This window comes from Microtus oregoni, unplaced genomic scaffold (assembly GCF_018167655.1).
Source record: "Microtus oregoni isolate MIOR12 unplaced genomic scaffold, Mior012 000043F_ref0000047, whole genome shotgun sequence".
In the NCBI taxonomy this organism is placed as follows: Eukaryota; Metazoa; Chordata; class Mammalia; order Rodentia; family Cricetidae; genus Microtus; species Microtus oregoni.
In genome coordinates, this window is record NW_024543210.1 from 2,167,415 (window position 1) to 2,182,978 (window position 15,564).

A 15,564-nucleotide genomic window follows, 5' to 3' on the forward strand; every position below is an offset into this window, starting at 1 on the left:
CTAACAGATACGTGGAGATCTGTGACAGGAGAGGTGTTGGCTATTTCTCTGTCTCCTGCTAGGAAGCACCAGGTTCTATCCTCTATACTTGTCCCCTCTTGCCACCACCACCAGTCTGACACACAACTCTTAGAGCCTTATCTTGTCTCTGGGACTCCCCCCAACACATGGCATCTTCTCAGGATAAACTCCAAGAAGACTCTGCAGACACAAATTTGCTACACCGTTCCTGTCATGCGCTCCTGCAGCACTGGCTCTGAGCCACCTGCTCACTGCTACCCCTGGACTATGGGCTTTTCCTCTCTGCTATTCTAGACTTAGTCCTGAGGCTGCTGGGTGGGAGTGGGTGGGAGTGGGTGGCCCCCCCCCACTCTTACACAACTTCCTAGCTGATGCAGAGTCACCCAAGGAAGATCCGACTCCACCCACTTACTGCAAATTTTGTGTGAGGCAACCTTAGCTTTGGACCTTAGATTCCTGTAGCAGTGACCTGCTGCAGTGTAGACCAAGTGCCACCCAATGGCTCATTTGTTAAATAAAGGTTTAGGCCCCAGCTTGGAACTGACAGGAAGTGAGGTGGGAACCTTTGAAAGGTGGGGCCTAGCAAAAGTCTTTAGGTCACTGGGGACTAGGACCTTACAAGGGATTATGGGAGTGCAGGCCTTTAGTCTTCCTTTTGGCTCTTTCTTGACCCCATTTCAGACAGGAAGTCTGCTCTATCTAAAAGCTAAGAGCAACAGCCACGGGCACCCTCCCAAGCTGTCTATCTCACAGGGTCTAGCGCTGGGGCAATAATACAATCAGAAACCCAAGGCCTGCTTGGAAAGCGAGGAGAACACTCCACTCTGTAGTAAGGAAAACATGGGGATGCATAAAATTGTTTTGTTTCATATTTTATTACATCAATGGCTTGAAAATTTTTATTTAACTTCAGCAAATATTGGAAATAGAAAAATGAATTCTGCAGAATTTCACAAATAAATTTCCCAATCTCCACTAACAAATGTTATAATCCAATGGCTAAGCAGTTATAATGCTATGGACATTCACCACAATGACTGTGCTGAACTAGAAAACAAGCAAAGAGAGACATGGAAATATTACTTACAACAGCATTATTACAACATATTTTCTTTAAAATTTTAACATGAATTTTATCACTCCAAAAGATATACAGCATTTCCGTTATATTTGCAAACTTAACCTTATACATCTTTTAAAATCTTGAAAAACTTTTAAGCAATCTAAAAAGCACTTAGCAAAGTTTTAAGTCTACATAATGGAATGCTATCCACTCCAGTATAAATTTTCATTTTAGAGAAGGTGACTGTAAACACTCATTATTTTACAACATGCATAGACTCTACTGACCTTCCTTCTGAATTGTAACTTCCTGCAATTGTGCTTTACTACAGTGAGGAGAAGCTGCAAAGACCCAGGGAGTGGCGGGAGGAGCATTGCACACGGTCATTAGGCTCGGATGATCTAACTGTCTTTAGTCAATCTGAGGCAAAGTTGACTTGATGTTAAAAATTTGAATCCTGGGTCACTAGGTGTACAAACAGGATAGAGACGAGAGGAAGACAGGCTCTGCTCTGTCTTTCCTTTGCTCACATGGAAGCAGGGATCCAGTTAGTGTAATGCACTGTTGGGCTTATTTTTGGTGTGCAATTATACCATAGTACATCTGATATTCAGAAAGATAAAAGCAGGGTATATTTGCAATTTTAAAGTGACAATGAGCTCACTCAGAGTGGTGTGTAGTACTGAGGAAATTGTATATAAACAGAAAATAACTGCTTAATTAGACCACCACACTAAGCTTTTCGCCTTTTGTTTGTTGATTAAGGTTTGTGACCGTCATTGGGTGGGTCTTATAAAAACTGTCAAAAGCCGTCTTTAGGGAGCCATCTTGATAAACAAAGAGGCAGTGGGAGTGCTACACGAACCTCTGCTCCTGCTGATACAGCACCTGACTGTGACAGCACTACACTGATCAGCACAACCCAGGCATGGGGAACCCAGCTAAAGAGCTATGTTACAGAATTGATCACTGATGCTGACCAGTCAACATAATATTCAAGTAACAGGGTGTTTAAAAAGTGGATACGCAAAAAGAATTACCTAAACACTTTACATGTCTACATAAAATTAAATAAAACAAACTTTTAATGCATATGCAATACAGTTTATATCTTTAGGGATCTCTAAACTAAAAGTTAGACTATTATTTGTGTCCATGATACTATATTTTGCACAATAACTTATATTTAGATTTTCCCACAAAAATATATAATTATGACATTCACATTGATAATTTTTAAGAACACAAAGCTTAAGTGACATTCCATCAGAAGCAGGCATCATGTCCAAACCTAACCTGCTGATACACCTAATTTTTGACATGTTGAACAGTCACAGTTCAAGACCAGAGTCCTCAGCTTTGAAAGCTAAGTGATTTCTTGGATTTATATCACTGCAGACTGTGTCATGAAACGTTTAAAACATGAAGACCATTCCAACAGCAGCCAGGCAAAGACCACTTCCCCTTTGTCAAATGAAAATGGTATGCCTCTTTCCCTTGGAGAAAAAGCCAAAACCAGCTCCTCTGACCATAATCATTCTGATGCCTGACTTCAAGGGACTTCATGGCTGGAGGCCATCAGTGCTAGGAACCAGGAGGAGACAGTACAGAATGAGCGCTCTGCTTACCACACTGTCCAAGGATCATCAAGTCTAAGCACTGCCGAGAACAAATCTTAAGGAAAGTAGCCCGGGCACAAAGACGGATATAGAGCCACTGGCAGAACGAGAAAGCCATTGTAGCAACTACCCACACTGCTTCTGCTCACTGGAGACAGGACATGCCAAAAGCTAGGCGAACAGGGCTTTATCAGGAGCCTTAGTGTCCCTGTGAGTGATATGCAAAGTGTAGGCTGACGCCTGACCCCATCATGTTTTCCTTCCCCTTTCTGTTACACAGCAGGTTTATGGTAAAAACACAAAGAAAAGCTGACTTGTTACTAGTGTTACTCTGTTACCAGTTCCTACACAGGACAGTGGGCTGTGCCTCGGCACTGCTACACAGGCTCTTCTTGACCAATGGGCACCTGGTGTGGGACAGGATAAAGTCCCTCTGTACTCACCTTTGGAATGACCCTTCTCCAGACTTTTCAGAAAGAATGTACACCCCACCCCCAATCTAGATTTCTATAGCTGAACCTCTTTCTGAAGAGAAAATCAGCTAACTTTAAAAAAAAAAAAAAGAAAAAAAAAAGAAAAAGGAAGGTGCTTAGGAGTAAAAACATCGAATTTTAATTGCATATTTTAAACTCTTAAGGATTCCGTTCATACCTTAAAGCATCTACTTTTTTTTTCTTTTTGGTATTGAAAGCAGAAAAAATATTCAAACACTGCAAACAACAACGCAAGATATTTCCACATGGTTAGTCCAGTCTCAGCTGGCCATGAATGCTGTCTGACCGGCTGCTCCTCAACCCCCTGCAGGCCCACAGTCTGGTAAGAGAGCAAAAGTGATTCTGGAAATCTCAGAACATTTATCAGAAATCTTTGCTTGTTCCCAGTCTAAACAGATGGCATCACATACCACTCTGTAGATTGTTTCTTCTCATCCTGGTCTCACTAAGCAACACATCCATCACTTTTCTGTCCTATCTGCTGCTAAAAGAGAGGGGACGGTGTGTGTATGATCACACTAGTATACAAATGACACAAAAGGACACATGGAGTGACATACAATGGCCAGGCACACCAAGAAAACGAGAGCTAATGGTGTGTAGCATCTAGAAGACCATCCTCACTCCCCTCATGTCCTCTACTGAGCTGACCTGACATTTCGAGTCAAATCTGCAGAAGCTCTCCCCATCTGCTACACCTCAATGATGTCATCTTTGGCAAGCAATAAACTTTAAATAAGACACTTGAACAGAAAAGCGATTGATAACATGGTTGCCAGAAGGAGAAGGCACCAATTCCAAATGTACAAGCACCAGATACAGTGATATGAACCAAATCTCTCCGAGTTGGGTGATGATAGTGGTAGCTGGGGAATCAAGAGATGGGGTGCACCCACATCCTGGGATTCCAATGCTGAAGGTTGGAGGCAGAAAGCATTGAGGTCCACGTTCCCATTAAGCTACAATGTCCAAGGACAGTTGCTGCAAATGAGCTTTTACCTCTTGGAAAAGGAGAAAAGGGAAAGAGTTAAGGAAGAGAGAAAGAGGAGGAGGAGCCACCTGATTTATAAGCCATAATTCTGCCTCTGTTTAGGGAAAAACGGGAGTTATGTTAGTATGATAAACGTTACGATGTGGTCTGCCAATGGATTGTGATTTCCAAAGAAGCATGATATTACTTAGGTGGCTGCCCCACAAAAGAAGGGGAGAAATTTTCTAGAAGGTCTACAGGGCCTTCTGAGAATTACATTATGCACAAAGTAGAAACTGCAGGCCATGCAGGAACACAGCTGGGCCTTTCAAGACTACCTGTTCTGAAGCTGTTGACTGGGAGAGCTGCCACTGATGGGGCTCAGGGGAGCCAACTGGAGGGTAGGTCCCAGACTTGTGGGAGGTGTGCAGGCCGTGGGTCCCCCAGCCCTTAGGCAGAATGAGATGCAACGGAGCTCTCTGGGAAGTCGTGCCAACATGGAGGAACGAGCAAAGAATTAAGGCAGATGTAGCACAGGACTGGAAGTGTATGCCTTTTTTGGTAATAGCTGCTTGTCCACAGAGATGTGATGCAGATGGCTAGGTGATGTCTTGTAATACCTGATATCTGGATAACATGTCGTCCATACCAAGTGTTCAAAGCTACCAGCAGTTTTCATGAGGCAGATGCATATCTTACGTCAAGGACAGAAGCAGCCTGAAAGAGGAGAAAAAGAAAGGAAGGAGTGAGAACAGCAATCAGCACACACTAGCTCTGGTGCACTCCAACAAGAGCAGCCTACATTCAGCAAACCTGCACTGCAAGCACTCATGCTCCCAGGGCGGGGAGTGCTAGTCCACCTTCGACCAGTTTTTCTCTTTCTGAGCTTCCCTATCTGCAGAGGCTGTACAATAATGATGCTTCCTCCATAAGGTTAGATAAAATAGCTAAGGGGCATGTCAACACAGTACCTGGAAAACATGGCTGCTCAGGTATTTCTAGCAATAATTACATGCCCTTCTTGCCCCTAACTTTTCTATATTTCCTACAAGAAAAAGCCCAGGGTATTTAGAGAAGTTAATGTGTTTCTAAAGCAACAATTAATACTTAGGCAAACTTACTGCTAAAGGTGAAAATACCTCCCTTTGCTTAGATGTTCTATTTCCTGGGTCTTGGACTGGCCCTACACCAGGATAATTTGAGACTGAGTGTTGCTCATACTGGAAATGTGTAGATTCAGTGCACACACTATACAGACTGTAGTGCAGAAAGTACTCAAGAATCTAGTCTCAGAGTGGCTATGTTGCAATGCTTTCCTTACAGAGAGAATCATCTTGAGGCCCTATATGGAAGTGACCTCACTTTCCTTCAATGTATTCGTTAGTGTGCTCTCCAGGCCAGAGCATACAAACATTACAAGCCAATCAACTCCAAATCACACCTGGGTGGTTTAAGGAAGACAGAGAAAGCAAATTTCCCCAGAAAGGTAAATCAATCCTTAAGTTATTGGACTACTGAACAAATCCAGGTTTATAATGACTGTCTGGCCTTGGCTTCATGTACATCTTCTGTAGGAGAGGAGGCAGAAATGTAGAGGGTTGGGTAGAGGCAGCAGGTAAGCAATCCTAACACAGGAAGCGGAAGTGGACAGATGTCTCTAGGTTAGCCATCTTCCTTCCTGACAGTTCTGATGAAAACAGGGTCACCATCTCCAAAATCGCAATGCCAGTTGTCAGAGAAGTCCCAGCAGCCACAGGACCTAGAAGTGTCTTTACCAGCTTAAGCTAGCCAATCCTGGACAGCATCAAGAGCTGGAAGGTGGCTGCTGGACATCCCTCAAGAGCTTCTAAAGGCATGCAGACCCATCCAGAAGGACAGCAGCCCCTAACAATGGCCTAACACTTAAGACTTGCCTGAGTTGTAGGACACCACTCATTACTATAAGTGTGGAAGGAAGCTAGAATGGAGTTATGGTATCTGCAGGCCACAGTAATGCGCTACCTGAGTTAGGACACACACTACTCTATTTATAGGTAAAAGCTGCTGAGTGATATAAGATATTTCAGCAGCCCTGAGCATGGTCTGCAGGGAGACCACCCCTTTCAGACTTACCTCATCTTCTTCCTCGGGGATCTTGACGGAGCTATCAGGGGACTTGACAGGTTTCTGGTTACTGGGTCCATTGGTCTCGTCTTTACCATGTTCTGCTTCCCATTCTTGTAAAACTTCATCTATGTTGAAGCGGCGCCGATAATTTACAAAAAAGTTTTTCACCTGAACGACTGACTTGTTCCCAATCACATCTGAGATTGCCTGAAAATCTCGCCCATATTTCCTGATGGCTAAGGACAGAAGAGAATATTATTTAAAAATAATTTTTAGTATAAGATAAAAACCATCTTTAAATTTGTGTGTGTGTGTGTGTATATATATGTATGTGTGTGTGTGTGTATATATATGAGAGTTTTTCCCCACATGTGTATCTGTGTACCACATATGTCCCTCATGCTTGCAGAGGCCAGAGGAGTTTTCAGATCTTCTGGAACTAGAGTTACAAATGGTTATAAGCTGCCATGTAGGTCCTGGGAATTGAACCTTGGTCCTCTCAAGAGCAGCCAGTGCTCTTAGCCATTTTAAAGACCACAACTCATGTTGGTGAGATGGCTGAATGTGTAAAGCACTTGCTAAGGACCTGCGTTCACTACTTAAAGCCCACCAAAAAAAAAAACCCCAAATCCCCCAAAGCAAAACAAAACAAAAAACCCAACTGCCGCTTACCTCTTTATCCTAGTAACATACCATAGAGGCTTTTAACCACAGACACTATCTTAGCATGTTACAGGAGCATAAAAAGCACGGCAATCACCTTTAGTGATAACTTAAAGATGACAGCACAGAAGTTTAGTAAAAATCCTGTCCATTAGAAACCTTTTTTAAAAAGGTTTATTTATTTGTTATTAAGTATACAGTGTTTTGCCTACATGTATGTCTGCAGGCCAGAAGAGGGCATCAGATCTCATTACAGATGGTTGTGAGCTACCATGTGGTTGCTGGGAATTGAACTCAGGACCTCTGGAAGAGCAGCCGGTGCTCTTAACCTCTGAGCCTTCTCTCCAGCACCTAGAAACCTTTCTTAAAGCACGTTATTATCATACAAATTCCTGAGGTTTCAGTCAAGTGCCTCATGGCTGTGGAATTCTGTTTTGCCTTTTCAGAATCTTAAGTTTAAGAAACATTTCCCGTCTTAAAATGTTAATACTCCACCAGGCGGTGGTGGCGCACACCTTTAATCCCAGCACTCGGGAGACAGAGGCAGGTGGATCTCTCTGCGAGTTCGAGGCCAGCCTGGTCTACAAGAGCTAGTTCCAGGACAGGAACCAAAAGCTACAGAGAAACCCTGTCTCGGAAAAAAAAAAAAAAAAGAAATACTCAGTGGTGGTGGCACACACCTTTAATCACAGAATTTAGGAGGCAGAGGCAGACAGATCTCTGTGAGTGGGAGGACAGCCTAGACTACAAATTCCAGGACAGTTAAGGCTACATAGAGAAACCCTATCTTGAAAAATCAAAAATAGCAAATGAATAAATGAATAAATAAAGTGAAAACTCATTGTCAGTTGAGATGTGTACTCACCCGCTCAGACTGCAATAAGCAATTCTAAAATAGACTACACTCACACTCCTAGACAACTGTGGCTTTCAGGTTAATTTTTAAAAATGGGAAAGGGTTACACAGGCCTGAAACTTGAGGGTTTGAGGCTGGAAGATTTAGAGTTCAAGGCCAGCCTGAGCAAAAGGTGAGACTTTGTCTCAAAAATTAAAAACACGGAATGAGGATGTTTCACAGTGGTACAGCATCTGCCTCGCATAGTCTTAGGCTCAATCCTCAATAACACATGCATGGATCAAGGAGACAGATACAGCTATGATACTGTAATCTTCCACGAGTAAAGGTAGAGAAGAACTTAATACTCCCCTTACACTGACCACAGTTCCCGTGTGTAGCAGAGCCCCCATACCTTGAACGGCGAGAAGCTGCTCCTCTGTAGTCCATCGCGCGTTGCATTTCTGAATGACCTAGATATCCAAATGGATTGTCAACTTATTACACGCATCTTTATGGCAGCTTAATCAACATATTTTTGTGCCTGGATTTTGATATAAACTAGGTTCCTAAAATTGTCTCTATCTTTTCAAAACAGACATGTAAACTCAGAATTTCAAGCACAAAAACTCAGCCCTGATTCTGAGATAAACAATCCTACCTCTGGAAGTCGGTACGGCTCTATTCCACCATCAAGCTTTTCTTTAAGAGCACTATTCGTCTGCTTGATGTTCTGAATCTAAGAGAGAAAAGAGTTTCATTAAAAAAAAAATACTAGAAAAGACATCTTTGGTGGGGAAAATGGCAAAATTCCCACAAACCTAACTGACCAAGTATACCATCTTTATCTTCTCACAAATTATCTTTTTCCTATATTTTTGCTTACTCAGCATACCTAGTTTTTATATTTCTGCCCAATCATGAGAAAGGAGAGAAAGACAAGGACAGGAAGCAAGCCGTGTTACTATAACTTTCCCACAGACAGCAGAGGACAGACAACGGGCATGCCCTTGCCCTGGAGCTTCAAGAATGGGGCATTTCCACATTGTGTGAGGGAATGGAACTCTGAACTTTTAACAGCTTTCGTTTTTAAAAAACCATAGAAGCAGTAAGAAAGCCAAGGAAAGAACAGGTTGATTTTGATAAATAAAACAAAGATACTCAGTAGCAGCAGATAATTTTTTTTTTCACTAAAAAAGAAATCTTACCAGCAAAGGAACATTCAAACTCAAAGAGAGACTTTAGAGTAGGAAAGGCAAGGCATACCCTATCCCTGGAGACCAGCCAAAGACCTTACTCTACCACTAATACATAGCAACATACATGTGCATGCAGCCCTTTTTTTTACTTTTAAGACAAGAGTCTTGTTGAATCGCCTAGACTAACTTGGAACTTGCAGTGTACTCTAGACTAGCCTTGAACATGTCTCAGCCTCTGCAATAGTGGAATTACAAGCCTGTGTATGTCATCAGGCTCTGCTTCCTAGCCTGTTTATTTTTTTCTTTTTTTCAAAAATTACTAGGTGGGCAGTGGTGGCACACGCCTTTAATCCCAGCACTCAGGAGGCAGAGGCAGGTGGATCTCTGTGAGTTTGAGACCAGCCTGGTCTACAGAGTGAGTTCCAGGAGGAGGCACAAAAGCTACAGAAAAACCCTGTCTTGAAAAAACAAACAAACAAACAAAAAAAAACAAAAACAAAAATACTTTGTATGTGAGTATTATGTGTGTGAGAGCATGCTTACATGTGGAGGTCAGAAGTCAACTTTACCCAGCTGCTTCTCTCCTGTCATGTAGGCTGTGGGGAATTCAGATACCCAGGCTAAACAGCCTTTTACACACACACACACACACACACACACACACACCCCTACCTTTTTGGTTTTTTTGGTATATTTGTCTTATTTTCTCAAGACAGAGTCTTGCTATGTAGCCTTGGCAAGCCTGGAACTCATTCTGTAGATAAAGCTGGCTCAAACTCAAGAGATCCTCCTATCTACACCTCCTAAGTGCTAGGAAATGAAGGTGTGCATGACACATAATCTTTTAAAATTTAATTTTTGTCAAGTGCTTATGGGGTAGATTGTTTTTAGAGACAGGGTCTTATTCTGTAGCCCAGGTTGGTCCCACACTTATGGAAATCATGTCTTACACTCATAAGTTTGGGACTAGGAATAAGAGTTGGAAGCTGGCCTGAGATAGAGAGTAAACCTTGTCTCCAGAAAAATCAGCAGAGATGGGTGGAGAGGTGGAATCTAGAATCTGGAGTAAGAGTAAAAGAGGTTAGTTGTCAACATTTTGTCAACTGGAAAGGAAACCAAGTTAAGAATCAGAATATGTTCAACGCAATGCCCATCAAAATCCCAGAAAAATTCTTCAAAGATCTCGAAAGAACGGTACTCAACTTCATATGGAAAAACAAAAAACCCAGGATAGCCAAAACAATCCTGTGCAATAAAAGAACTTCTGGAGGCATCACAATCCCTAACTTCAAACTCTATTACAGAGCTACAGTACTAAAAACAGCCTTGTATTGGCATAAGAACAGACAGGAGGACCAATGGAACGGAATAGAAGACCCAGATGTCAATCCACACATCTTCGAACACCTGATCTTTAACAAGGAAGCAAAAAATATCAAATGGAAAAAAGAAAGCATATTTAACAAGTGGTGCTGGCATAACTGGATATCAACATGTAGAAAAATGAAAACAGACCCATATATATCACCATGCACATAACTCAAGTCCATATGGACCAAAGAAAGCCAGCCACACTGAACCTTATAGAAGAGAAAGTGGGAAATACAATTGAACGCATTGGCACAGAGAACCACTTCCTAAATAGAACCCCAGCAGCACAGACACTGAGAGAAACAACTAATAAATGGGACCTCCTGAAACTGAAAAGCTTCTGTAAAGTAAAGGACACGGTCAACAAGACAAAACGACAGCCTACAGAATGGGAAAAGATCTTCACTAACCCCACATCAGACAGAGGTCTAATCTCCAAAATATACAAATAACTCAAGAAACTGGACACCAAAAGAACACATAATCCAATGAAAAAAATGAAGACCTAAACAGAGAACTCTCAACAGAGGAATCTAAAATGGCTGAAAGACATTTAAGGAAATGTTCAACATCCTTAGTCATCAGAAAAATGCAAATCAAAACAACTCTGAGATTCCATCTTACACCTGTAAGAATGGCCAAGATCAAAAACACTGATGACAACTTATGGTGGAGAGGTTGTGGGGAAAAGGGAACACTTCTGCATTGCTGGTGGGAATGCAAGGTGATACAACTCCTTTGGATGTCAGTGTGGTGATTTCTCAGAAAATTAGGAAACAACCTTCCTCAAGACCTAGTAATACCACTTTTGGGTATATATCCAAAGGATGCTCAATCGTGCCACAAGGACATGTGCTCAACTATGTTCATAGCAGCTTTGTTTGTCATAGCCAGAACCTGGAAACAACCTAAATGTCCCTCGACAGAAGAATGGATAAGAAAAATGTGGTATATTTACACAATGGAGTATTACACAGCAGAAAAAAATAACACCAGCTTGAATTTTGCAGGAAAATGGATGGAACTAGAAAACATTATTTTGAGTGCGGTAACCCAGACACACAAAGACAATTATTACATGTACTCACTCATAGGTGGTTTTTAAACATAAATCAAAGAAAGCCAGCCTACAATCCACAATCCCAGAGAACTTAGACAACAATGCGGACACTAAGAGAGACCTTACATAGTTCTGATCTACATGGGAAGTTGAAAGTAGAAAAAGACAAGATCTCCTGAGTAAATTGGGAGCATGGGGACCTTGGGGGAAGGCAGAAAGGGGAGGGGAGAAGCAGGGAAGGGAACAGAGAAAAATGTAGAGCTCAATAAATATCAATTAAAAAAATGAGAAAAAGAAAAAAAAAGAATCAGAATATGGCTGTGTATAGCATTTAAGGAGAAAACAAACAAAGTAACATACGTGGCTGGCCTAGTGGCCTACTTGGACCTCCCAGGTAAATATACTATTTGTTTTACCTTTATCTTGTTCACAGGGACCCTTCTTTCCTGTGAGATCATTCATTCTCCACTCAGAGAAGATATCCTGCCACAAGCTTAGCCATTGAGGAAGCTGACACTTTGCACTTCACTGTCTTCAAAGGTGTCCTGTTTCTAAACACCAGAAGAGCATGAATGCTGGCAAGCAGCTATCTGGGCTTCTGGTATAGGCCTTTGTTTTCCCTTCCTCCGGCTCCTTTTCTTACTTCCCTGAATATAGATTCGAGCATTACAAAATGGCTTCTGCAGCTTTCATAGGAGGCAACAGCAAAAAGCTGAGACTCTCAGAGGAAACAGACTAAAAAAGAAAAAAAGAAAAAAAACTGGAGCCCTAAGTGTCCCTGGATAGAAGAACTTACAATAGCAACTATGACAGCCTGACAGTGGAACTCCTTGAACTGATGCTAATCAGGTTTTCTTTTTCTCTGAGGTGTTTCCTTGATGTACCAGTGAACTTAGGGTTCCCAAAGTAACCATCCCTGTGACTGACTATCAACTGTCATGTTAACTCTAGAAGTGCTGCTAAGCACCTGCCTCCTCACTACCTTGATAGGCTCTAAGCCCTCCCCCTACACGGTGCCAACCTGAGTAATTAGTTCAAATTAAAAACACTCTTGTCCTTGACCCTGCTGAGAAAAACCGAAAGAATGTTTTTTTCCTGCACAACTAGTAACAGAGGGGAGCCTCTTCTTTCCTCACCACTGGAGCCGTGTTCAGCAGAGCTCTCCCACTAAAAGCAACACTGACAATGCAAGGATCAGCCCTCATAGATTAATCTCCTCATTTGAAAAGAGGGCTCTAGGAAGATTAAGTGATTCTCCTAGGATCCAAGCATGGCTGTGCTGGCAGCAGGCTACAGAGCTGTAACTTCCTAACTCTGGAATGATGATTGGCTCCCTGTTCTGTGCCTCCTTGAATCAAAGGAAAGACAGAGTTATCAATTCCACCATTCTGGAGACCACCAGCAAGGTCTGACCACCTTTGACTGCTGGTTTCCACTTACTCTTAACTAATCAAGAGGTGGAAGGAGAAAGAGGAAAAGAAGAAGAGAAGGTAAGGAGAAGAGGGAAGGGGAAGAAAGAAACCCTGAGGTGAGGAAAGGCCTATTATTCTAGATTGTGAGGCTGACTTTTCCACTTAAATGCCACTATGCAATCAAATTAAAGTAATGAACTCTTTCTACAAAGAAGGCACAAATAACCATAAAAATAATTAAAAAAAAAATCCATGACCCAGCTATATGGCTAGTGGTAGAGTACTTGCCTTGTGTGAAATCTCCAGCACAACTCCTATCACAAACCCATTCCCACCAAAAAACTTCTATTATAAGAATATCCCAAAATGTACCAAATATCTTGGAATAATTCTAAGCCTTGCACATCAAAAATGACACAACATAAAAAAATTAAAGATCTGAATAGGTGGAGGGGCACACCATCTCTACTCAACAAAAAACCCAATAAAGATATTAATTTGACGGGCGGTGGTGGCGCACGCCTTTAATCCCAGCACTTGGGAAGCAGAGGCAGGCGGATCTCTGTGAGTTCGAGACCAGCCTGGTCTACAAGAGCTAGTTCCAGGTCAGGCTCCAAAACCACAGAGAAATCCTGTCTCAAAAAAACAAAACAAAACAAAACAAAACAAAAAAAAATTAATTTGATAGCTATTAACAAAATCTCAATCAAAATTCTAGTAGAATTCCTTTTTTCCTGAAAATTGAAAAGTGCTACAAATTTGATATGGGAATACAAAGGGCCAAGGACTGCTACACAAACAAATTTGTAAAACACACATCAGGACACTATGCATTTGTGAAGGACGAACAACAGAACAAAGAACACAAAATCGACTTATCTGTCTTTAGACAAAGGTCTCACTGCACTGCAGGGAATAAACAAAAGCCCTCTCAGTAAAAAGAATCTTGTGAAATCGATGCCCATAGTTACACACTCACACCCACACCCAGGAACACATTTCTAACTAGACTGAAATCAAAATGCAGAAGCTGAAACAATGATGCTAAGATGATGCTCAACAAATCTTCACCACCTGGGGAAAGGTTTATTTTAAAAAGATTTCTTTATTTTTGTTTTACGTGCGTAGGTGTTTGGCCTGTCTCTGCATCCTGTACATGCCTGGTGTCAGTGAAGGTCAGAAGATTCCCTTGATTTACTGGTTCCCCAGAAACTGGAGTTACAGATGGTTGTTAACTACCATTGTTGGTGCTAGAAATCAAACTCATGTCCTATGTAAGAACAAGTGCTCTTAACCCCTGAGTCAGCTCTCCAGTCCCTGGGGAAGGTTTTGACCAGGACTTAAAACTACCAACCTGAGATGAAAGACTGAAAACTGTACTAATGAATTTCAGAAAATGACATTAAGAGAGTGGAAGGACAGGACACAGTGGTGAATGATCTAATGAGACAGGTAGGAAACAACCCACAACCTGAAAAAAAATTCAATAAGGAAATATAGAAGCAGAGACGGGAACATGGTGAGTTTGAGGCCTCAATCATTCAAACATCAACAGTCCAGTAAGAGACCAAGGACAAAGACTGGGCAGACATACTATAAAAAGAGGACAGCCCAAGGGCCAACCAATAACTAACAGGGTAGACATGGCAACAAAGCCCAAGGAGAAAAGCCACAATTTAAAGACAACTGGTTGCAACAATGTAAAACTGCTATTATCAACAGAGACAACTGTGTCACCCTGAGGAGATTCAACAATGCCTGGGGATATTTCTGTTGTCATAACTAGTAGGGTGAAGGTGGTACATGTGAGTAGAGGTCAGGGAGGTTTCACCTGTAACACACAACTTAGTCCAAAGTGGATGTAGGTGGGAAATGCTGGTATGGTACAACCAAAATACATACACACTGACAAGACTATTTTCCCCACACATATGATCTGTCAGTTCGACTCTAAAGGGAATCCAACAGAAATGTGCTCTACAGAGACACATGCATAATGCACCAGATACATAACATTCATGATAACAGTTTGTGTAATGGCCCCAAATAGAAACAACCCAAATGCTTGCCATAGCATAATGTATTGCTAGTAGGCTATTTACATAGCAAAGAAAAAGAATAGATCAAAAGTAACTGCTTTATAAAACACAGGCACATCTTACACGCTGAGAGAAAGCCATAAAATAATTATTATCTTATGTTTACTTTTTGATAATGTGAAAAAGTAGACTGAAACAATCTGTGAAGTTTCTTTTGATGATGGTGGAAACCACACCCAAGGTGCCCACACACTGAGCAAGTGCTCTACCACTGACCACACTACAAGCCTCAGTCAGTCAAGACTCTGTGTTTCAGAATAGTGGGGGTTGGTGGTTTAGCTCAGTGGTGAGCGCTTTTCTAGTGCTCAGCTCCGGAAAAGAAAAAAAACAAACAAACAAAATAACACAAAGGAGGGAGGGAGGGAGGGAGGGAGGGAGGGAGGGAGGGAGGGAGGGAGGGAAACCAAGGTAACTGGCACACACAACTGGTGTAGAAGGGTCTTCTTTCTATGTGTTGCTTTCATTGGTTGCATAAAGAAAACTGCCTTGGCCTTTTGATAGGGCAAAAATTAGGTGGGAGGAGTAGACAGAATAGGATGCTGGGAAGAAGGGAAGTGTGGCAGGTGCCATGATTCTCTGACTCAAGACAGACATAGGTTAGAATCTTCCCGGCAAGCCACGACCCCATGGTGATACACAGATTACTAGATAC

At 41.9% G+C, this 15,564-nt stretch overlaps 1 protein-coding gene across 1 annotated transcript in view; it reads right to left on the bottom strand.

Annotated features, from left to right (window-relative positions):
* Positions 1 to 882: 882 nt before the first annotated feature.
* The window catches only part of Rcor1 (REST corepressor 1), an 85,088-nt gene continuing 70,406 nt past the window's right edge, over positions 883 to 15,564 (bottom strand). The window contains exons 9-12 of the mRNA XM_041633123.1: positions 8,433 to 8,510; positions 8,187 to 8,244; positions 6,280 to 6,509; positions 883 to 4,884 (exon numbers count right to left, since the gene is read on the bottom strand). Coding sequence (XP_041489057.1) covers positions 4,843 to 4,884; positions 6,280 to 6,509; positions 8,187 to 8,244; positions 8,433 to 8,510 — 408 coding nt within the window. The 3' untranslated portion in view covers positions 883 to 4,842. The remainder of the gene's footprint in view (positions 4,885 to 6,279; positions 6,510 to 8,186; positions 8,245 to 8,432; positions 8,511 to 15,564) is intronic.